Genomic DNA, 25,971 nt, shown 5'->3' with positions numbered 1-25,971 from the left:
AGCTGGTGTCAGCAGATGGATAGTTGAAAGCCGTGTGGGTGAGGGTGTAGGCTGCTCTAGCTATGTCCAAGCTCTTTTCAGCTGTATACTTATGGTTTGTGCCAAGAATTCTGTTAGTGGAATCTGATTCCTGTGCCTCAATAACACAGAAATTAGACCAAGATTTTATACAGCAATATATATTGCCCTTATTGCACTGGGAATATTAAATGCAACGGATTTCTACAACCATATCAAAAGAGCTGTACTCTGTAAGTAAATTATACACAACCTAAAGTCTTGCTGAAATAAAACACTTAATTAAACACATCGGCTCACTAAACAATACAGTATACACAGAGTGTGTGAAAAAACACAATCTTTAATCAGTCTATTAAGAACCACAATTCAAAACTAGATCATTGAACACAACATTTTTGATCCACATGCTGCAGAGCTATGGATCATGCAAATATTATTGCTGTAGGTAGCAGCAAGTGAATATCAATAGCATTGCAGTACCACGCAACATAGCAAGAGGCAGTGTTTTATGTCATCTCTTAAGAAAAACTAGATTCCATTTTTTGTGAACAATATCCTCTCCTACTATGTGCACTAAGTAAAAAAAATATTTATATAATGTGCATTATTTTGTGTTTCTTTAGCTTTTCATTTCAGCAACTATACCACAGACTGGTGCCATAAGCTTCTAGTGGAAGACAACCTGAATAACTTTGACCATAAGCATAGTGGAATTATTACCTCATGTAATGAGAATACTAAAGCAAAACTCCACCATTAAACACATTTCTTGATTTTGGCAAAGTGAGAACACTTGGTATCCTATTCCCTTTTTAGCAAGATTTTAAAATCACCTTCCAAAAAAAGTGACTAGCAGTATCAGGCTTTGGCGCAATATTTTTTTCCCCTAGATTTTGCAACACATTGGCAGCACAAATAAAAAGTAAAAAAAACTTAGCCCCAGTGGTTGCCATACCACACACATGAAGATAGTCATTTTAGTTAATTGCTTGGGATTTACAATTGTGCAAAAAGCCTGGACTTCTAAATAACTTCAGAAATTAGTAAATGATTAATGGGAGGCGAGAGGAGATCCCCAAAAGGACAGAAAAAAGGAGGGAGTCAGTAAAAGCTTAACATTTTCAGCCATCATGATCAGAATCATGGATTATCCATCTCTGGCTCAAAGAAATGAACAACCGACTATCAAGTTTTGCTTGACCCTTCAAATATACACATATGTAGTTGCCTTTAAATGAAATCCTTTTCACTGTAAAGGACAGATGAAGGCTTTTGTTATTCAGTGATGTGAGACACTTTGATTGTGTTACTGTAATTGGCCTGTCTCAGAATGCTATTCAGATACATTGTATTTGACTAAACTTTATATGTTTGACTGTTTAATCTTATGGATTTTTAATGTTTTATCAAAAATGCTTTTGTATGTATGGTTTGTTTTATCTTTTATGGCCTTGTGCCAAATAAAGTTACATTAACTAACTGACTAGAACAGTAAAGTCAGAAACCGAATTCAGTGTTTGCCATGAAGGTCTGCATTATCCAATTAAAGTTTTCCTTTTTTTTTAAACATGCAGTAAGTAAGCACATAAAACGTAGAATGATGGTCGTTTTATAACAAGCTATATTTTGTGGACTTCTTACTTTCTTTGCAAAAGACAGCCTACTCCAATGGTATAATTGTTCCTTGATTTGACAGAACCAGCTGTGAAAGTATCTATATGGCTTAGTTGGAAAACCTTTTTTTTCAAGTATGTTGTTTATATGTGGCATGTATCATCATAACGAGAATCAGAAATTTTCAATAATACTTTAGTAACCTGAAGATAAAATGCCTGATCACCCTGCCTAAATTCCAAACCTTTTTGACATTTATGTTTGGTCCTCTTGCATGACTCATCTGCTCCAAAAATATTGGCTTCCTCCTGTGTGCCACTGACACCATCTAATTTTTAGGTTCAGTAGAAGCCGGCTGTCGTAATGTAATTCCAACTTTGTATGAAGCACATTTTTGAGTGGATGAGCAGGCACCAGCTCGGCTACTTGGATAAAATCAAGGAGATGGTGGTTGGTGATAAAGAAGACGTTTGATCAGAGGAATCCTACCGGGTTTAGGAAGACATGATTCTGAAATTCTCAGGGATTCACATATTTCTGCTCCTATCTCTACCTGCTCCTTCCATTTTTTACAACTGAGGAAAATGTACGTTACCAGACTGATAATGCCCAATGCACTGCCTTCACTGTCATCACAGGCTAAGTATTGGATTAAGCAAACACTGTGAAACTTGGCTTATACATCTCTCCTTATGCAACTGGTAGTTCAGAACCAAGTAGATCACTAACAGACAGGTGCCTTAAATTCTGTCATGAAAGTCCCTTCTTTAGATCTTACCTTGGCTTTCAGACAGAGAATACATAGTCCTCTGTACTATATGATGTTCATTGTATGGCCGCTCCCTGTAAGAGGCAACTTATGTGATCTTCTGTTTGCTGTTTGATCCTCTTTAGAAATCAGCTGCCATTATACTTATCCCCTATTCTCTGAACACTTTGAGGAAAGCATTGAAGACCTGGTTCTTTGCTACAGTATCTAAATACATTGCAGTTAGTTTTCATCCCTGTAGCAACAAGAAACCTTCTACGTAGATGAGCAATGAATTATTATTAACCTATATCTATAGAGGTGTAAATAGATATATCTTTATAATGTGAGATGGAATGAAGTTGAGTGGCAATCTACAACATAAACTATAGCCATGGTGAAACATCATTTTCTTCAAACAGCTTCAAAATCAAAGGTGAAATTTGATAGGGCATTTTCCATTGGTTATATAGAAGATGGTTTTATACAGAAACAATAATCAAATGCAATGATCATCGGCAAAGACAAAGTATGCCCTGCAATGAACAGCATGCATAAGGAGTAGCTTTTCCAGTATTCAACTTAACAATGAAGTCAATGTGAATTTACTTCCATATGTTCAGGATATACCATAGTGGCAGAGATTTGGACAAAACCCAACAACTTTCCCTTTTACATACGTTATGTACTGATACTGGAGTTCCATGGGTTTTACCTTAGATGGTATTCATCCGAAGCTTACTTTAGAGTTTGATTCAATTAATTAAATATTAAGGAATTAAGGTACTGTACCTTCGTATTTCATCTTTTCTCTTATTTAAAATGATTTTAAACCATTAACACTGCAGAATATGTTGCAATAGATTATTATTTAACCTATTTTGTAATTAGCCAGTTTTGTTAATCACCAAGTAGACTTAATGTTTCTGGGGTGGTAGTGTATGGTATGTGTTTTTTTTATTTACGTTCTTGACTTTCCAAAAGAATAAAACTATATTTGAATGACAGGCACAATATTATATCAAATTGTTCGCGATATTTAAGTTGTAATTTTCCAACTATATTACCTGTGAACTGTTATAAGTGCAAAGGACCAGCCCATCTAATTTTAGGAATTATGCTTGCCTTCTAATGACTGGATCGGGATTAGTCTTCTTACACTAAAACAATAAAGAAACTAATATAATGTTCTTGCCTATGATGGCAAACGTCTCCAAACTGCTCCTGTTTCCTATTTCAAACCCTAGAGTGCTGGAGAACAAGTTCCACAAAATTGGTGCATTACCGTAAATAAAACACATATTACAAGAGTCCTACTAAGTGTTAAAAAACAATTTCTCAAGAGGGCCTTGAAACTGACTCTCGAGTTCCAAAGTTCTTACTTTAATCTGCTAGTAATGGCCTCATGTTGGACCCTTCAACCTGAAATTCCAGATTATTTACTTACATTTGCGAACCACTTACTCCAGGTCCCTTGCTCTCAAATTCCATTTCCACACCACTGATGTGTGTTTCTAGCCCTAACCTAATGCATCAGAATTATGAAATCTCTTTAAAGACATCAAAACTGGTTGAGTCATCGAAAGTGGTCGACCTCATACAGTCAGAAAAATCTCAAAGCCTGGTTAACTTTCTCTGTTAAGATCTCAACATTCCACTCTTAATTGCAAAATTTAGATTTGAAATCATTATACTTGAAGTTATACACTATCCAACCAAAACTCAAATACCTCACAGTAAAATGCAATGCCTACTCCTTGAGCTGAAACACTGTACAGTAAATTGTGAAACTCTCCTTATTTCCTTTCCATTTGCCAATTTTACATAAAGATTCCGACCAGATTTTGTAGCCAACAATATGAACATATGGTAAACTGTTCAACTGCTAGTTGAAACCGTTTTATTCTTTACACAGGATTCTGAAAAGATACACTGAAAGTAAAGCCTAAAATGAGCTTGAGAAAGCATGTAATCGCTAAAAAATGGCACAATGAAAAGGTGATGTGTGTAAAGTCTTACCAGCAAAGACTTACTCTTTAGCTTCTATCGTTCTGAAAAAAATGCTCGGAATATTGTCATAATATAAAAACATGGCTAACTGAACTTTAACCATACAAGGGATCTCCTGAAAAGTTTAGAAGGTCAGAGATGACTGCTCTATTTTAGAACTTGAGATTGTGATGCAGTTGATAAGATTTGAATACAAAGATGAACAAGAGGTTGCCAATAACCAATAACTCTAATATTATGTCAGATAAAATGTAATAAACAGCCAATATAACCAAAGTAAAAAGTGGTCATTCTATATTAGGAATGTGCATACTGACTTTCCTTTTTTAGGCTTAATTCTGGGACTTGGCCCTGCTAAAGCAGTACTGCGGAGGCGTGTCATACTATGTACATGGTCATTGCAGTTGTTTTTCACTATTATTTTACTTATCGTACATTGATAAATATTGTTGAATTAACCACACCAAAAGAAATATAGGTGTAATAACTGTGTTCTAAAATGGCCAAACTTACCACTATATTGAAAACTGAAACCCATACATTTTAGCACAGAGCATGATTTTACTGTGGTGTATGAGATATACTCGAAGGGGCAATATTTTTGCCTTGCTTACATGCACTCCTCTCCCTTCAAGGTACACAAAAAGAACAATTAAGGCTGTCAGAGTACAAACTCTGTTTCACCCTATAGGACCAAATGTATGGTAAGAATGGCATTATTAGCATTGTATTTGAATGTTCCCTGCTTATACAGTTAAATGTTCTCCCAATCCTATCTCGTACACCTTCAAGTTTATTTGTTTGATCTTTTTGTACTCACTTGTTCTATCGAAAAACTGAGTAAACAGTTTAAACTAGTTAAGTTGGCACCACTGCACTAGAATATCAAAAAATTTGTATTTAATAGTAATCTTTAGGAAACTGGAAGCTCTATACTTTTTCATACTTAGGCACCGTGCTACACATCTTTACAATAAATACAATTCAAGCTGTGCCCTATGTCACGCTTCAGTCAGTGCTCGTCAAAGAAGGCTACAACTATAGTATAAGGCACTTCATTCTGAATGAATTATATATGCACATCTGTCATTTACACGTTAAACACAGCTTGCTACAGGTATTCCATTCTCCTAACTTGTAACACCATATTACATCTGTGAAAAGACACCTAGGCTGATCATCATACACTAATTACTACTGTTATTGCATAGGTCTACATTTGATTAGATATTGCACTCAAACTAGTTTTACATCATTGTAAGAGAACTAAACAGATATTTGGTTTCCAAGCATATTACGGTCCTTTTTGGACAGAACCACTTAAAAATAAATACATATGAATCCTAAAAAGCTTATTTTATATCATATCTATAACTATAATGTTTTAAAAACACTTCCAAGGTATATTGCGATAATATACAAAATATTTCATATTCATTTAAAAAATAAATCCCAGTTATGCACTTGCCATATTTTTAAACACCCATCTGACCATCAATAATACTATTCAAGTACACTATAGATTTTCACAAGCGTTTTAAACATCCTTCAAGTGTTGAGACTTTGCATAGTGCCAACCTTCACTGTTAGTGGCTATGTTAATATGTTTACAATAGTGTCACAAGTGACATCATCTAGGCTGGATATAAATGTTCCATTCACCCAAGTGATGTTACAAATGCCACTGCACATACGTCAAACAACTACTCAAATTGTAACTGTCTGTGTGCACGTCACAAACAGGTAAACATGAAAAGACCAAGCAATAGCAAGGTAACATCTTAAAATGATGTTTTTAAAAAAATCAATGCACAGTACGGGTGAGTAAAGGTCACAATTGCCATTTTTCAAAAGTACAAATCATGCACTAAAGGCGCTCTCCAGATCAAGTCTCTGAAGAGAGTTTATAACAAGGTTCAATCCAATAATCTAGCTATGTTCACATCAAATTGGATGATCTTCCCCTGATGTCTCAGATCCCAATCTATATCCCTGTTCAGTTGTCAATAAACAAGTCCTTGAAAGGTGTGGCCTCCGGTGAATGCAAATAGAGTGAAAGTCTTGACACTAGAGTTTTTTCGCACATTCTCATTTAGTGTAGGCTCCCACGTCCCTAAAGCATTAAATATGTTGTTTGTCCATGTAATGCACGACTTCTATAAAGACCTCCAAAGAAGTCTTTAGAGCAAGCTCAGAAAGTCTCCAGTCTTTCTTCCTTTTTATATTTTCTAACGCTACAAATGAAATATGATCGTAAATAGCATTCATTTTCCAAAATGGAAGAAATTAAATATCACCCAGGAGAAGTCAACGTAAAAAGAATTTGGGTTAATTCCACTGAATTTATACATGTTCTTATCTTATTGTACATTTGCTAAGCTAAGGAAAATTGGCTTGTCTGTATAAAAAAGTATTTTCTTTCAAACATCAACGTCTTCCACAATTGTTAAGACCAAAATACTGCCACTAAACATATGGGAAAGTTCAACTCATTATTCAATACATCTTATAACCCACAAGCTATGTGCAGGAATGACAATGTCATATGTTGCAACAAAATAAATGCTTGCCTCACAAATACTGAAATATCTAGGGCCAAGGTAGTCAGTCATGTGTTGGAGGTACTGTTTTGCTAGTTCAGGCAATCAGTTGTGAAAAGCTATTGCGTAAAGCGATCTTGAAGGGCAGAATTATAATACTTTAATCACATTTCCACACCAAGGTTTCAATGCTTGGAAAAGAGTGGCTACTACTACCCCACACAGTGGTGTTCATTTTATTGACTTTGTAAGGATTTAAGGCTGTGTTCGTTCTACAATGATTTGAACCTGTGACAAACAGTTTTCAGTAGCAGGTGCATTTACACTGAACTCTCACGAACACAAAACCAGGGTTCCAAACCAGTCCTTATTATCCTGAGCGATAACCATAATGTGAACATTCTTTCCGAATTATTGATTGGAATATTGCACCAAAAGTATCTGTTTAGTAACTGGAATCAGATACTGTCATGGACAATATTTTATATTCAATGATAACTTTCACTTTTTTGAGTTAGAACTGTACTTTGCAAGACATTTCCATAAAATTAATTTCCAGCTGTTTCTGTATCTTTCAGAGAGCCATAAGAAGCTAACAACTTTTTTCAAGTCAATAGTTTTTTTTGGTTTCTTTACATTCATTTACAAAAATAAAACAGAAAGCAACCAATCCAGCAGATTCGGCAGGGAAACAAACGCTTCGTTGGATCTGAGATGTCATTTCTTCCACCCAATGTTGCTAGACGAAGCAGTTCTTCATGAAACCATTTCATGTGTGATGCACTTGATGAATACTTTGGAGGCATAAGAACGTCCAAAATAGAACACTCTTTACCTATTCACAAAACTTTCAGAAAACGTTATGCTCTGTTCTACTGAGGAACTAAAAGAGGGAAGGTATACGAAGAGAACAAATAAGATAGTCATAAAAAGTTAAATTATTTCATCTACTGATCAAAATATATAGCAGTCTGTAAGAGGCCACGCCATTTCTTTGCTAGCAGGCATGATCTGCTTCTTCCATGCTCATACTGCTTCTTCGGCTGCTTGCTTTCGAAGCACCGGGAGACACTGATGAGAGAAGTGGATCAGTTACTGCTGGTGAGAGAGTATCGTCCATCAAAATGTCTTCCAGTTTGGATCTCATCTTTGTGGGCATGTTGTAGACATTAGGAGAGTCCGTCATATGTCGGAGGGTGTTACTAAATGTGATGGTTCCATCTGTGAGATCAAGAGTTGTAGTGCAAGAAAGATCTGGGTGGTGCTGCGGTAACACCTCTTGACCGCAACTGTCTAGAACTGACTCTTGTTTTATCACCCTGTTCACTAGATCTGAAGATGAGAGGCCGGAGGTAGGCATAACTGAAATTCCATGAGCTCTGGCCTGCATCTCTAGCTCCTAAAGAAAGAAACAGAAGAAACATTGGTCAGTTGGAGAGAAGAAAACATAAATTCTTATCAAATCTCACTCTGATTAATTAGACATGAATAAATGACAACCTTAATCAAATGTTATATTAGGCATTTGAAAGACCACTTATGTTTCGAGGCCAAGGGGTTCAGAAGCATAATTGCACCCTATAGAGTTATGTCACATACATCATATGGCATTGTGCCACAGACATGCATCATCAGTGTACTCTAGATTATATGTATCATAGTCGACTTTAAAAGGAAAACATCAATTAACCTAGATGAATATCTTGTAACCACACTGATCAGCTGGGGTTCATGGTTTACAGAATGTAAGTTTAACATTGAGGGAAATATTTGTGAAAGTTACTCTACTGTAAATCTAGTTTGAGTAACTATCTGTATTTGTTAAGGGTGGAGGGCCTATCAACTAACATGGTCTACTAATTACTAAATGCTTATTGAGTCTGACTCAAAAAAACAATCTAGAATATTCTGGATAAATCTGGATTTATCTGAGTAAGTTTGTGTTGGACAACCCCTAAAGATTTTAATGGTTCCTAACCTTTCCTATCTGTACAGCATTAGGGAAAAAAGAGATCAAATCAATTAGAGAGCAAGAGGAGCTAAAAATGTCCTATCCTTTGGATGGTACAGTAACTTTTATGAAAACTATTCCTGACCATTTTGCACCAATACGCCAAAACTAAAGCACTTAAAATGCAATTAGCATCCATCTACCGATCTGCCAGCTTACAATTCTAGACTTGAAACAAGTAACATACATGTTTTTAAGTTTTTAGATGTCGAAAAGAAATGGTTGCTTCTTTGATTAACCAACCAAATAGTTTGATTTGTTTTATAAAGAGGACTACTGTCCCTGAGGTAAGTTACTCTTTTAGCATGAGTAGGGTAGGGGAGAGTGTTTGTTTATAACATCTGCTTATTGTAAATGTGGTAAATACACAAGATTAACAGACACATACAAAATGATGTTAGTCTGATCTATCAAATCCTGAGAATGATTGTGCAGCATTCAGAAAATAATAAAGCAAAACACGATTCACACTTGTCAAATTGAGCTAAAAAGCTAAAATAAGTAAGATTCGCAAATCTGGAAGCACTGTTGTATCCTTGACTTGTTTATGTTATATTACAAAATCCAAGAGTACACAGTTGCAAATTTTTTACACACAGAGTTGTGCTGAAAAGGTACCTGGAATCCCACTATTTTTAAAACTATTGGATGCATTTGTAATCTGATTTGGAACACAAGGCGGCCAAAATGGTTGGAGAGAGACAGAAAAAAAAGTGAGGGAAGGAGGAAGAATCACGATGAGCAGACTCTCAAGGGTGTGAATGCGTGTGTGGTGGGAGAACACAATTGGAGTTATGATTATGTGCCTAGTGAGGGGTTCTTACTCTCTGCTTCATGTCTATGAGCCCACATGACAGTGCAGTGCCTGATGTCACATGGGTGACTGTCAAGCCGTCTCCAATTATCAGCCAACACCAGTGGTAGTTTGCCTGTGGTAGTTTACAGCAAGCCCCATCATGTGTGTAGCTTCTGCCCCCCCCCCCCCAAAAAAAAACACTGTCCCAAAGTTGCCGGGATGAAAAAGGACAGCTATGTGGAATATCTGCTCCCGGTTTACTGTAAAGAGACTTACAAGGACAATCTTTGGGGAAAGAAAAAAGATGTTCCCCTGGAAAGCCTCAATGATCACACATTGCCTTCAGCTAGCAGCTGCGGCCAATGGATACAGGATGTACAGTGATCACACCCCACCAACCCAACACCGTGCATCTCCGCTAGGCAAGGAATCGTTATGAACAAATTAACACCTTTTCACTTGGCTTGATTACTCGCAGCAGAAAAGATATTTATATCCCAGCATTTCACACAAAAAAATATGTCTGCATCAGCAAACCTGTATTCGCAGCAGCAGATGCCGGTTTGCATGCTCCAGTTTCTTCTGTTTGTTCTCAAGTTCTCGTGTGCGCTGCTGTTCTCTTTGCAGCTTGCGGATGTAATCTACTGACGCCTTCAAAATAGTCCCCTTGTTCCAGCGCATGTCACTGCAAGAACCAAAGTAAAAGACAGTGATCAGGAGTCAGAGCTCTTCCGAGCAAATGCATTGCAGCAGTACTGGCTAGAGTATCATGTTGTTCACTTAAATATTAGGCATACACAACACTTGATGTCCCCAATTTGTGTACACTATTTAGAGGTGTGTAAAAGAAAAGATGAAACTGTCAGTTGATATGTAGGTCTCAACTGAACCCCCTTTAAATCTTTGAAGACCCCCACGTACATATGCATAAAAGCCACATTGCACAGTTGCTAATTAATTTGTCAGTGTTTAATGTGTCCATTTCTTTTGCATTTAAATGACGATTGCTTGCTTCTTTTTGTCAAGGAGGAGCTGGGGCGGGGGAGGGGGGAGGCGGGGTTAGGGGGAGAGGGAGGGGAAACAACTGAGCTCCAGAAGATGAAGTGCCCCGTCCCATAGAAACTGATTGGAAAAACAGAAAAATTGAAAATGTCATGCCATTATGTAATATGTGGAAGACTGTAATGTTCCTAAATTCACTGCATAGTGCCCAGAGAGTGCTTGTTAGGTCAATCACTCCTACAATAATCTAACAACGCTTTACTCACTCTCTGCTGTAGGGAATACTCATGGAACAGTATGGGCCGGGTCGCACATTCCCTCTAATCTCCCAGTCTGTGGAACCTGCCTCCACAGCCCTAGAGGAAAGGTCAATATTAACTTTGATGGCACAGGAAATATAAATTCGAGTATATAGGTGCAAACATCGTAAATGAAATCCCTTAGAACCTTAAACATAGCATCATATTTTCTCTCACGAGCCAATCCATCAGACTCAAGGATTAAATTTAGATCCCAGACTGACAGCATCTTGCTTTCAGGTGGCATGGCAGTCTTGTCCCTGCTGCTATATCTTTCCAGGGTGAGAGGGTCTGACAGGGGTTTAAAATGACACAGCTAGCATTCTCTTTGAAAGACTTGAAATACTTTAGCTGCCAGTGTTCCTCCCTATATCGTTGACCAATAACGAGAGATGTACCTTAATTGGATGCTCACCCAGTTACTTCTCTCCACTTAACCCTTTGTTTTGATTTGCATTCACCCCACTGCATTGGTATAGAATTCACCACACCACTGCTTAAATTGATCCAGCAGTTGCTGGTGGAGTCTACTGGCACTCATTTTTGGGGAACAGCACTTATTTTTCCTTATCAAACATTCACTGAGAGCAAGAGAGGGGAACACACACAAAGTGGAACAAAGGTGTAAGAGAAAACCATCACAAAGAGAAAAGGCTGGATCCTGCAAGAGAGAGATACAAGGGCAGGAAGTAACTGGTAGAAGATTAAAGAGGAATGTGGTGGATTCAAGACTATGCAGCCTTGGCATTCAGTGCACAGACATTTAATAACTCTAGCCACAGGCGTCTGAGCAGAGCTTTGGGCACCGACCCGCATTCTTTTCCAAATTAACCACTGCACCACACTCTCCCTACCCAGCCCTCCATCCCATAGATCTGTGTCACTAATAGGTTATTGTAACCCTGCAAATTTACTCTTGTAGAGCATGAGCATCCCCCTACATTACATAAAAAAAGTATTTTAGATCTTTCACTGTAAAGAATATAGGATGTGTGCTTACTGATGCATTATCTGACTTATGCCACATGCAATTATTTTGTAACGTGCAGTTTTAAATAAATAAAGGTTTTAAAATCGGTAGGATTAGTTATGGATACCACCTAAATTATTTCCATACTTTTGCTTAACAACCCTTTTCAAAAAGGAAAACAGTAGACTTTTTAAAAGAACGAACCAAAGGCCAAACGTGTAATCCTTGTTGTGCCCTACACTATTCCACACAATTTAATATATGCAGGTCCGACCTTCAGCATGGGTGAGCTCGGCCCACGCCCATGGCAGTGGAGCGGCCTGCCTAATCTCCCTTATACCAAGCTCCAAACTAAAGTGTGCTTAAACACTTTTTCGGAAGGCTGCTGGTAACCGTGTCCTCATTTGTGTTAGTTTTCTTCTCGTTGAGCCCCTAAACCTTCCCCACCTCATTTTACCCCTCCAAGGTTTTCAACACGCCGATCATTGAGGACGAGTGAGAAAAAGGGAGCACGCCATCTGGTTTGTCCCTTGGAGCTATCTAAGCAAAGGCCATCTCTGAATGTGTGCACTCTTAGTGTACTATAATGTGTGCCTTCTGAAAGGGTGATCACTCCTCCTTTGAGTGTCTGATATCCCCTGTCGCTGCCGGAGACTGAAAGAAAAGGACAGGGGCTGAGTGGCAGGAAAATGGCTCCTAGCTAGCTTTGCCACAGTGACACTCAATCATTCATTTTGTTGCTCCTCACGCTCCTGGAGAAAACGACACAGGATGTTATAGTGCAAATACATGCAGCAGGCGTTGGAAGAGGGTCCATGTATGTGCACGTTGGCCCTCATACGATGTGACTGCACCGCCTCGAGAGGAAGCATGCCAAGGGTGGTCATGAAGGCCTTCATTTATGGAAGAGCCCTGCACAGGTGCAGGTACTATGAAGGTGAGTAGAAGAGGTTGAGTCTCTCTTTTGTTTTGGCTATGTACCACTGCAAATGAGTGAACTTCCACTTTAAAGTGGCAGGATGTTAAGTTATTCATCCCATTCTGAATCACATGAAGGAAACGGTCTAATATGGGGCCAGGTGAATGCAAAATATTCGAGTCAATGTATGTAATAAAGAACCATGTCTCTGACAAAGAAAGCAGGGTACAGGATCGTTATGCCTTCAATGTGGCATTTTATAAAATCAGTCAACTGAGGACATCTCTTGGCTCAAATCATACACTGTGTTAATGTACTTTTTAGAAAACTATATCTCGGCACCAATTAAATAATTTAAGTTGGAACAGGTCAAGAGAAGGACACATTTATTTTAAAGCTGTGTTTACCTTTGAAAGGTCATGAATTACTGAGATTGAGTCCCATTTTACACTCTAAAGTATGTGGATGTCGAAATTATCTTTGCGTTTTGTATAGAAACATTTTGTTTGCGGTGTAGAAGTACGAGAAGGATAGAGATGAGTGAGAAGTCTGTATGTGCCGAATTAGTGTATACTTTTATTAGTCTGGGCTGTTAGCGCGTGGACTAAACATTCACACAGGCATCTTGCAAAGGAAGACAGGATGAAAACACTAAGCATGGCACATGCAAATATCCTTTTGCTACATTACAATTGAAGCTAAATGAGTATAACTGTTTATTGAGTCAGCGTAATGCCCACAATGGTCAGTTTTGCAATAGCATACAGACACGATTTGGGACATTTAATAATAGTGCACAAGCTCGGAATTTCAAAACAAAATTAACCAAAAATGTTATTAAGACACAGTTGCAGTGTTTTCAGCCAACAGTGTGCCTTCTTGAGGGTAATTACTGTTCACTAAAACATGAGTCACTTAATAAATGAAGTGGGAACCACATTCTGTGGAATTAATAATTTATGTGTGGATTTTTCTAAATTGGGAATGGAGCAAAAATAAAGTCTAGATTACAAAAGTGACCTTTGTTTTTGTTACTTGCTTTAGTATAGTTGATATTGCCTTTAGTATAAAGGCACATGTTTTTTTTAAAGAGAAATCCAAATGCTCACACAGCCTACTGAAAATATGCAGTGGTGACATTCAAAGGTGGGATAAGCTCCCAATTTGCACACCGTGGTTTTCTCACAAAAAAAAATCTTTGCTGCCCTGGAAGAACTGCGTAAAAGGAAAAGCACAACAATACAACCAGACTATCTTAACTTCTTTAAATAGTCCTACTACATGTTGTAGCTTGTAACAAGTTGGCTTCCCCATGGAAAATTGCAGACAACTTATACCTTTTTAACAGAGTCAAATTAAAAAAGTGTATGCTACTTTGAACTTGTTGACAAACAATGCCATCCTTTGAAAATGTACTATTCATAAGAACTGTTAATTAAGAGATCCAATTATTTTAATAGCATTGTTATCACCTTTTGTACCCATCTATGTATTTGTATTAGTTTGGCCCATGCTGTTCACCGAGGCTGTGCAGCATCGACAAAAGTAAAGAAAACAAATCAAATGTGCAGTGAAACAGCCACTTTTGCACATTGTATCATTCTATAAACAGGTGCAAGCACCACAAAGCATGTGTGTGACCGCAGAATGACACACACAATACTCTTTTTTTTTGATGGTCTAAGATAGCAATTGCCATTCAGAGCCGTAAAGAAAAAAGAAATGTCAAGTGTGCAAAAACACTTTTTTGTTTAGCAGAATGTTCAGGAGCAAATGTCAAATGCTGTGCATTCCAAAAATGGGAACATTTAAATGACTACAACGGTGGAGGAAGAATGAAGGAGCAGTGTAGTGGAAAGCTAAAGAGAGAGGAGGAATACAAATATGGCTGGGTGGTGGATGAGAAGAAAAGCAACAAATAAAGGGTATATAGTAACATGGTGCTTGGGATGTGGGCAGAAACACATAAAGGAGACCAGAACACAAGGGAGTGAAAACAGGGCATGCAGCGTGTGGTCGTTTGAGGGGAAAGCACCGCACAAAAAGAGAGCTAGAAAACACATGCACTTTCATAGAATGCTGAAAGAAAAAGTAAAAGGTTGTTCCGTAAAAATGAGGAGTGGACGAATATAAGTCAGCCAAGCAAAAGGATGGTAAAAGGCACACCCACCATAGTTAGGCAAGCCATCTGATAAGAAGCAAGCAAATGAGAGTGGCAATAAAGCCAGTGAACTGTAAGCAATGGATGGGCTTTACGTCCACTGTAAGTTTTAGTAAGCCCATACTAGGTATTTTGCTACCAGACAGCTGGCTCTGTCTTATAGGCGAGATCTAAAAAGGGTTCATGATTTTTTGAGAGCTATAAAAAAGTTTTCAAATCATTGCTGCAGTGATGGAATCAACTACTGGGAAAGCCAAAGAGATGTACTCAAGCAATCCCTTCTTTAAACCTCCAGAATGTATTTTATAACTTTTTTAAGTTAACAATATTATTATATGTTGAAAACAACTTTTTTTTACGGTATAAAAATTTACAAAGGTATGGTACGTTGAGCATGCTGACAAACAATGCAACTTTAAAAAAAAGAAAAACGTAATAACTTTTTAAGATACTCTTCTTTTTTTTGTCAGATTCCGAAAAGTTAGGATTGATGAATAAAATGTAGCAACCACTTTTCTTACTTTCATGGAACAGATGAAAGAAAATATACATTATGTTCCATTAAAGGAAATATTAGGTGATCAAAAGTTCATGAATATCCTACTGCGAGAATCCACAATTCACACAAAACATTCAGGGTTGTCGTGGCACAAGGAAAATACATAGTTTTTGCTTCCGATTCAGAAATTTCCCTTGCCCCTTTCTCATAAATGGCCAATAAATAGAAGTGAATGGGGATATCTGTGTTGCGGTAATGAGAAAGAGATGCATCGAATGAATAAAGGATAAATAGAGACAGGATAATCTAATTTTTTGGGTTCCACTTCAATACAAAAAGTGCCAAATTGAGATACATAATCCAAATGTAAGAAATAAGAAGAAGAATTCTGCCAAAGTTCTTTACTATTATAAAAATATATATATGTAGGCATTAAAAATATACTTACGGGTCATTTGATTTAGGTATCAAAGTACCTAACTCTTTAATACGATCATTAATATTAAATCTTCTTCTTCTTTCAACTATAATAAAGCAAGGCAATGAAATAGGTAAATTAGACATTTTGTAAAAAGGAAAAAGTCATTTTTAGATAATAGCTTATGCAAATGTGTTCGCAAATAGGGTGTGCACTATTTTCCGAAGTAAGTAGCCATGGAACATATCCGCAGTCCTCGACACAACTGCTTTGGACAAAATGTTTTCTTATATTATAAACACCATAAATGCTAATCTAGCAGAAAATTTGAAATGACTGCACCTTACGTGTACAAAAATATATCCATCAACTTTATGTGCATAATGAGAAAAGGGTCACTAGATTTGTGGTGTCATACACAACACCATTTCAAAGTGAACTGAATGCATATTGCTCTTAAATGATGTAGGCACTGACATACATGGATAGATATTAAGTCTAATGATGAATCTAATTAACATACACATACGAACACCAAGCTATTTCAACTTGAATGAACATTTAGACTCTGTGCCTGATCAAGTAAAACAAATACAATACACAAAGGACTGATCAACCTACTCAAATTGTGGTTGTCCTTCTTTTGTCTTTCTTTGGCCAATGCTCGTGCTTCAGACTCTGTAATAAAAGAACAGAGAAGTAAAGAAATTTTCAATGTGAAACCTCTATAACAAGGTATGCGAAATTTTGCCAATTGATGTGTTGGCATCAATGGCAATAACACTTAGATCATAACTGGTTGTGTCTAATTAATATGTGGGCATCCATTTTGGTGTATAATTTGGTACAGGCACTGTACCATATCATACAAACTTAACCAATATGGCTCAGTGTTCCATTTTTCCATGACGTTCAACTTATAAGCTTCCAATTATTTATATAAGCTGCACGTAAATGCAACAGACGTTTTCATTAGTCATGTGAGGGAACTACAGGGAGTCTTGTTATTCTAATAATCCAGTTAACACAACAGACTCCTAGATGAACCAGTTCATTCTTTTAATGTACCACTGATTTAAGTAATGATGGTAAATATGATCTGGATTGATAATGGGGACTAAATCTTGCCTTGAGGTATAAACTAAAAAAGCAAACTCCTAACATTAGGACTAGAAGTACTCTGTGTTAGAGGCATTTGACTTTAACTGTTTTAAATTTGGCCTCTCAATGTAGAAAACATTATCAATGGCTCAACTGTTTGAATGCCTCAGGAGCGAAAGACCTTTCAATCCATAATAATAATTCAATTGTTGTGCCAAGCTTTCAAGAGGTGCCACTAAACATATTAAATCATGATCAAAGTATTATGTTGCGTCACAATAACTTAAAACATCATTAGATAAAAAAACGGAGCCACAATTCAGGATAGCAGGTCAATGCCTGTTGTGCCAAACCAATTATAATGCACCACTCATGTGCCAGGTTTACAGTGTCTCCTATCACTGAAGGTGAACCCTGTACATAGGCCCAAGACATCTGTTATATTTTGCACCCTACATGTCTTTGGGAACAGTAGCTGACACAGCCCTTCTAACTTTAAGTGAGTGAAAGGTTACAAAAGCATTCTTTTCCAGTCATTCAGCAAGTAAGTTGTAGCTCTCTAGTTGAAACATTTTTGTGTGGAGTCAAGAGTTTCATGATATGTAGAAGACATAGTGAGACTGGTGCCACAGGCAGTTCTGAAATTTCTGGGGTTTTGTTAATTATGTCAAGTTTATTGTTATTTTTGGGGGGTTTTGTCATGTGACATTTAGGTGCTTTAGGTTGCCTTGTTTTAAATCTGAAGCAAGAGCTATCCAGCCCTCCATCATGGGAACCATGTTCATGTACTATTGTACGTCTGTAGTGGCTGCCTGGGTGGTTCGTACTAAAAATCCTGCATCCTATGCTATGGATTATTATTCAATATTAGTATAACAATCTGTGTGCAATAAAACAAGTACATTAATTGAAAGTATGTGGTGTATTTGTGAATGGCAAATACAACTAATGCTTTTTGTTTTAATTGATTTATTTGTTTGTTTTATGGCACACAGTTTTTTGTTCTCTAGCGGTAATTATTATTATAAGAGATTTTATGAATGGTTTTTACTATGGTTACAACCCAAATAACCACTTTAGGCTAATTGTTTTGTATTCAGGAATACATTTTTTGCCTCTTCTAAAATGGACTGAGAATGTAGCGTTGTTTTGAGAAGGGAAGAGAAAACAATGGTTGCAAGCTAAAAGGGATACAAAGTAACTGCTTAATATTTGATTTATGCTGAACTGCCCATTTCTTATATTTATTTAATATGTTATTCAAGTTACTTTTATTTTTTAACTGGAAAAAGAGGCAATAGAAATTTTTATTGCATGATTAAAAAAAACCTTTGCAAGTTACAGAATTTTAAGAACGATATATCAATAAATACATATAAAAATAAGTATAGGATCCTATGCATTATGAAGATTATATAAATGTGTAAAACATACTTATAAAAAGGAGAGCTAAGGATCATGTCCATTAAACAGTAAGGTGGCAGTTGGAACTAGGCTAGTAATTGTGCTGGTGAGAGATCGCGTACTTGGGACACCTCACCAAGTTTTTTTTCTGCTTGTTCCAAAAACCTTACAAGGGCACAGTTTAATTTAGTGTTCCGAGGGTCAAAGCAAGCCAAGACTGCTGCTCTACACGATCTAATCAGGTTTGTGTTCCAGAGTTTCCTCAGAAGGGACCGTCTTTCGTTCAGCAGGTTTGGGCAAAGACAAAGGATGTGTACTATGTCTTCTTTTTGATTCCCACAGAGTCTACGTTGTTCCTGTCCGTGGGCTCTTTTCCATTTTGGCAAATGGACCAACAGGTTGATTACTCCCATTCTCAACTTTAGGAAACTTAATTTTGTTCGAGCAGTGAATGGTTGAGTTAGGTACTCCTGTGGGGTCAACAGGACATAGGATTGCAAGGACATCCATCCGTGACTTCTTTTTGCCAGCCGAGCCTTGTCTTCCACGGAAGAGAGCTTTTTTGTGCTTATTTTCGCTAGTCGTTTGAATTCATTATGGCTTACTTGCATCCCCCAAAGGTCTTACAAAAAAATGCAATGACAATGCAATCAGATTACAGAAAATCCTTTCAAATGAGTGAATACTATGCATAACACTTTATGTTGGACAAAAAGGGCCCCCTGAACTTTATTATATTGCTTAACCTAAACAAACCTCTATTGGAAAGGCGTTATCTCACCTCAAATAGAACTTTAGCCCTAACCTTTAATCTAATTATAAGCCTAACCTCTAAACAACTCCTAAACCTTAAACTGAAACTAATCCCCATCCTCTTTGGAACTCTGTTACTGCCTTAACTTCAACTATCACATTAACCCTAAATCGCAATAACCCTTGCATTGCAATTAAACTTGCCCCAATTCAGAACTCTTTACTTAAATTAAAAAACACTGACCTCAATGATAAATGTACATATTATTTTTGTTATTTACTACAGGGACCTGTTCACAGTGGTTTTATTCTTTCTGGCAGTTATCATAACATAACCCTATCAAATTACTTAAAACTCAAGTTCTGACAATACAGAATGCAAACATCAAGCTTTGTAATTGAGCAATACCACATTATAGATATTCTAACTATAAAAAGGGATATCTGTTCTATAAATAACTCTGATAGGATCAGTCTCCATATCTACAACTGTTGTAAGTGACCAAGACGGAGATTGCTACTCTGCAGTGCAAAATATATATGTTCATGTAATAAACGTAGCCCCCATATACATCCTTGTTAATTTCCTTCCTTGCAAAAAATAATACATGAACACAAAAAAAATGTCCAGATTCATTTCACAGCATAGTAGAACACAAAAATTAAATTGGTGAATTCAGTACAGTAGTGCAGTTCTCCTTGGAGATCAGCAAACAGAACACACAGCAACAACACAAAAATCAAGTGGAAATGGTGTTTTACTACAATAAGGCTTAGCTAAAATGATGTTATACTGGTGTGTCTTAGGCCAACTTAAACATGATTTACAAAAGACACACTGAAAAATTATGGATATTATTCTAACTAATTTCTCTACAAAATACGTTTTATATAAATAAAAAAGAGACATTTTAACGAGAATGAGTGAGTTCCTTGTTTTCTGTACTCATGACTTCTACGCATTATTTTGAGAAGGGCTGGTTTAGCTTTCGTCCAATTGACCGTTTTGAATACAATGGCGCTACTCAGTGATTTGTGTCTAAGAGGCATCTATGTTCTACATTTCTAAGCAATTACTCAATTTTCAAAAAGATGTATTTCATTAGATGAATGATGTATAGTTCAGCCAAGTAATAGTTTGTTTGCAGTCGTGTTTCTTGATTAGTTAAACTAAAAGGCCCTTGTTTTAATTTGGATCTGAAGAGAACATCAACATATAGGATTTTTTATTTTCATTGTTTAATACAACACTGGGCACTGCAGCTCAAGTGTTAATCATTATTTGGTGGAAGGAGCAGATAGAACCGTGAAGGCACTGCTAAGCCTCAGGGGATTTGAACATAAAGAGGCGTTTGCAGTCCTGGGTGTGGTGTTGTTTTGCTCCCCATTTCCAACACGGAGTTGGCATAGCTTACCAATTCTAATTGGTTCCACTCACTAGCCAACTTGAGAAGTGGAGAACTGTGGAACGAAAGCACTGCGTTAAGTTAGGGAAATGCGTGCCTTCAGCCCAGGAAATGTTATGGTAGAGAAATGCTCTATTATTGAAATAACCAAATAGAGCTTTATTACAATCATTTATTTGTGACCACTCCCCTGGGGCCACTGAGTAGAAAAAAAGATGCAGTTGCAAAGGTATTTCTGTGTCTGGTGGTACTTCTGCCGCCTAGCGATATTTGCATTGACAGTAATTCTTCCCTACTGAGTCAAAGTCACCTGAGGAAATGGAGCATGTGATTACAAAGTTAGGCCATTTCACTGACCTTAAGCAAAGTAGAAATGCTTCTAAGATGACCATACATGGATTGAGGGGTGAAAACATTGAATAAAACTACTGAAGACTATAGGAACCAATGAAGTGGCAGAGTTTAGCAAAATTATTTTTAAAGCCATGCGCCCCAGAAGAAGTTCATGAAAAAAAGTTCAAAGGTAAGAGAGTTTTGAAGTTTCTTTTATCAGCAAAGATATAACCCACGAGTACAGGGACTGAATTAAAGAACCTCCAGAGATGCTGGCACAAAGACACTGCAGGGATTGTATCATAACAACAAATTCATCACAAAGAACCCTAAACAAGGAATAGAGATAGCAAATAAACGTTCAGTTAAGGCACTACATAATGTGTTAACATAGAGATCAATGGTAATATAGGTATATATATTTATGGCTTATATGTACATTAAGCTAAAATATTACAAATGTGATTTGAGTTAGGCATAGCCTTAGAAAGTAAGAAATAGACTTAGGGTTTACTGTAAGAGTTATAATTAAGACACGTAAAGTATGACAGATACTGCTATGGGTTTAAGGGTTGCAGTAAGAGTTCTTGTTACAATGTATGCAGAGTTATAATTGAAGGTATGGGTAGGAAAGGGTCATGAAAGAAGACACCAAAGTATCAGTTGTAAATTATAATATTAGCTGCAAGTACTTCTGTTAATTCACTGTCATGTCAATCTTTGTTAAGAGAGATCTGGCACATCTATGCTTGAGAGACACTTACCTCCACAGCAACCCCCCTTGACCTGATCCCCCACCCCATAATTTCTGTTGGGGATGGGGGACCTAGCAAAAACAAGCTTAGTGGGACTCATCACTCTACCAAAGTAATTGTATGTAAATGTAAATGTAAATGTAAATGTAGTATACTTGTAAAGCGCACAGCTGCCCCAGCAACGGGGCGTTCCGGCGCTGAATAACGCTGTGGAAGCCTTCCTGGCTCTCCCTGTGAGATGCCCCACCTGGGCACCCCCAAACTGAAGCCAGGCATCCCAGTGTTGTTGGGGCCGTTGTGGAGATTAAGCAAGCTATTGCCCAGAGTTGCAGCGCGGGACCCATGATTAGAAAAGACATCGAGGCGAGGATTATCGAGTCCGCAGACATTGAGCCCAAGACCCTAATTGTATTAAGGTAATGGCTAATCTTTTGGCCAATAGAGGCTCTAGTCACCCTGGCTCAATGTGATTCTAAGAGGAAAGTTCATACCTTTCTCAAAAGAGGAAGGTTATTTATAGCTGCCACAATAGCATTTATACACTGACAGGTTGGAATGAAATATAACTTCAAGGGTCTTTGCTTTGTTGGTAAGAATAACATATTTTGCTAATTTTTTCTTTTTTAATACAAATATGCTCATTTATGTACCTTGTTTTGGAGTACAGGGAGAAGGGATTCTCCCATTGAGCCAACACAATGTTTAGTTCATCCAAGATTGAATCCTCAAATAATGCGCTCTGCGCAACTAGATGTCAGGATCGCAAGCTCGAACCTGCTAGGGCAACAAGCTACGGTTGTCCACTGCTGAGAATTCACATTCAATGCTCACGAGAAGCCTTTATCAATGTACAGAATTATTCCACATTCACAAGAAAAGAAGCACTACCAATTAGGCCTACTGGAAACGTCAAAAGGAGCATTTGCTCTTTCCAAACTTCCTTGTCCCTCCACCTGGAACTGACAGCTCCCAAATCACAACATACTGAGTTACTACTGAAGACTGGACCCTGTTCCATTCAACCCTTCTGATATCATAACACTAAAAACAGAAAATACAACTTTCAAGATACATTGTACTTTAAGAATCACAGCTCAAAATATATTCCTTGTATTTTGCAACAAAGTCATCGGAGGTCAATATCAATAGCTAAATGCATCAATCGCTGCTTGGGTTTAGGTTTGCCTGACTGAGATATGGGCGATGCCTTTAATATCCACTATGCTCATACACAAAATATTCTATATGCCAAGAAGAAGGTTTCTACAAACAAATGCCACTGATTTGGGAGGAAAACCCCTACTAGCATAAAACAACCTCCAGTACAACATGGCAATACATCCAGGTAAATGCAGATTACTTACAGAGGAAGTTACAGAACAGTACTACAATCTACCCTCGGGAGCAAGAAACACTGAAGGAATTCTAAGAGGTTCCAAACCACAAAAGAGTAATTCAGGGAAAAAGTATCAAATTGGGACTTACAGGTGGCAGATTCACTGAAACAATTCAACTGTGTTTTGATATGAATTTAGAGGAATACCTTTACCTCTACTGAACAGAAAACAGGAGACGGAAAGACATAAGTATGGCAGCCATCATGGATTGCTCTTTTATTAAAACCTATTATGAGAGATTAGCCGTTAGAAGATGGCTTCCTTGGGGATAAGGAACAGTGGTATATACTATGGTTGGCCAGTTGCAAACAAACCATCATATTAGCACCTTACAGGATGTACCTGCAACTGGAGAAGACCCCAGGCACCACCAACCCATACTCTCCCGAGATCTTTGCCACCAAGGATGTGAAGCTCATCAACCCACTCATGTGGGTGGGGAATCTGCGGGGGAAGGGGAAGAGAGAAAAAGTACCACTGTCTCACCCATGAGTGGTGAACTAAAGAGAGCACCCCAGGAAGAAAGTTCCAAATCTTCCTGGGATTCTTGAGTCATGTGTACCTGATCCGCAACACCAGTAACTTGGATAGGTGGTGTGAGGAATTCCTGGATGGCTGTCCAGGTGTAACAATCAATGCTTACACGTGGTACAATATTGAAAATGCTTTTTGTCATCTTTTGCAGTTCTTTGAATTCTTTGCTTGTGAAACTGTGTTCGTGCTTTCATCCCAAAAATAGATTGTGCATTTTATTTTTGACAGGTAAAATTGCATTTTTGTGAGGCTATTTGTTCCTACCTGTGCTACCGCTCACATTCTTCCTAGGGTTTTGTAAATACAGCCCCTGGCACACTACCCATCTTCAATAATCCAGTTACCTACATTAATATTTTTGAAACTTCACAGTCGGACGATGAGGATAGCCCTGAGCAACCCCTGCTGGTTCCCAGTTACTTCATTTCTGACTGTTCCTAGTGTTCTTATATTTCCTTTTATGGTTAGCTGTGTTTATATGCACTATGCACTGCATTTAAGTTTTCCCTATAGCTGTATCCCATACAGGGGTCTTGATATCTGCCTTCTTTGTAGGTTTCATGTTGTTTCCCTGCTTAGGTCCCAGTCTTAGTACCGCCTACAGATTGCAACAGATTTTTTTCCAGCAGTAGATTGATGAAATAACTGATTGTGGAGAAGTGTGGCTCACTGGTTAGAGCAGGCAGACCCTGAAGTGGAGGTCAGACTCGGGATCAGGGTTCAATTCCCGACGCGGCAGGGTCTTGAGCTCAAAATGTCCATGGACTCGATAATTCTCGCTTCGGTGCCTGACCTAATCATGGGTTCACACTCTGCAACTCTGGGCATTAAGCTTGCTTAATCTCTAGAACGGCCCCCCGCGGCGGGATGCCTGGCTTTCACCTTGGGGGTGCCCTGTAGGGGCTATCTCACACGGAAAAGCCAGGACGGGTTCCCAAGGCAAGCGCGGAGATACCCCTTCGGGGGTCGATTCAGGCGCTATATAAGAAACATAATAATAATAATATAATAATAATAATTGATAGTGCTGGTGGTGGAGTTGGTGGCACGTTCTAATGCTTACCAAGTGCCTTCTTTAGTGTTAGTCTAGTGTTACATTCTCTGTTTATTTAGATTTCTTCTGCGTTCATTATTGTGATGTTATCTTTGTATATATAAAGTCTGTTCTATTGTAGCATGTATTTCTATCATAGTTGTACTAATTTAAACTGCTCTGGCATCCCAGCCGAGCTTTAGTTACAACAGTGCTAGATGTATATTTCTCATAGAATTATTTGTCTTTTCTACTACAGTGTTGTTTGTGCACCTAACAAAGAGGCCTAATTCCTACCTCATACTGCCCATGTGGATTCTACCCAGCAAACTTAATTTTCATAGCTGAATTCTGATTTGTTAATTCTGGAGTTATCTTGGGTGAATTCATATGTTACATTTGTGTATACTTCTCCAGAGCACCATCTCAGCCCCACTGATTTTACATTCAGGCTGGTAATGGCAATAGATTGCCTAAGCACCAGTTGCTTGTCATTGGCATGGCTGTGAAATTAAGCACTGGGTATTGTAAAAATAAATAAAGAGGATGACATATATTTATAACAGATCAAGCACTAGATTGGAACATTAGGTATTCTCTACCTGTCTGGTGTTAATAAGAAAACACTTCCCTTAAATTCACTGTTGCCAAAATGTAGGAAAACATGCATTCCCACAAAAGAGAAACCCCATGTATTTGCTAGTTTCAACAGCCCACAACCTCCTTAATCCTGGACAATAGGGAAAACGCATTGTTTCTGAAAGCTGCTGAAAGGTTCAGTAGCTAAAACAATGCCAAGTCTCCATTATTATTCATGTATAATGAATGTTGATGCTTTAAAAGAATGCAAGCTGAAAATCCTCTAAAACATTTATATTGTAAATATGGATTAAGTATGATCATGGAGGCTGTTTCAAACAACTTTGAAAGGAGATATGCTTCAGATATGAAATGATAATATTTAGAGTTGGTAGAAATGATTTGTATACTTAACGGTAAAGAATTTAATAGCATACTGCTTATGCATGAATATCTTGGGATTTCATAGCAAGAACATAACTAGTGAGCAACTGAGCATGGCACCAGATGTACCAGATGATCAGGATTGAGAACAAGAGGAAGAATGGAAGAAGTGTGAACATGTTCTCTTGTGTGCAAGACCCAAGAGTTGTGAGGAATATCAATTCCTTATCACTGGAGGATAAGATTCTCCTTCAGGACATGAGTATTCAGTTGGTTATTTAAGT

General features: G+C 37.7%; 1 protein-coding gene across 12 annotated transcripts in view; it reads right to left on the bottom strand.

Moving 5' to 3' along the window:
* Positions 1-341: 341 nt before the first annotated feature.
* MITF (melanocyte inducing transcription factor) overlaps positions 342-25,971 on the bottom strand; it is an 832,466-nt gene continuing 806,836 nt past the window's right edge. For 3 of the 12 annotated variants that reach the window (XM_086938880.1, XM_086938886.1, XM_086938882.1), the window contains exons 6-10: positions 16,630-16,686; positions 16,039-16,114; positions 11,009-11,098; positions 10,278-10,425; positions 5,279-8,332 (exon numbers count right to left, since the gene is read on the bottom strand). In XM_086938880.1, coding sequence (XP_086795006.1) covers positions 7,931-8,332; positions 10,278-10,425; positions 11,009-11,098; positions 16,039-16,114; positions 16,630-16,686 — 773 coding nt within the window. In that variant the 3' untranslated portion in view covers positions 5,279-7,930. Of the gene's footprint in view, positions 8,333-10,277; positions 10,426-11,008; positions 11,099-16,038; positions 16,115-16,629; positions 16,687-25,971 lie in introns of all 12 variants that reach the window. The other 9 variants (XM_086938878.1, XM_086938883.1, XM_086938879.1 and 6 more) reach the window with 5 other exon arrangements.

The sequence above is a fragment of the Lissotriton vulgaris genome, chromosome 9 (genome assembly GCF_964263255.1).
Source record: "Lissotriton vulgaris chromosome 9, aLisVul1.2, whole genome shotgun sequence".
Lineage (NCBI taxonomy): Eukaryota > Metazoa > Chordata > Amphibia > Caudata > Salamandridae > Lissotriton > Lissotriton vulgaris.
Note: the sequence above shows the minus strand (reverse complement) of the source record. Positions and strands in the feature narration are given on the sequence as shown.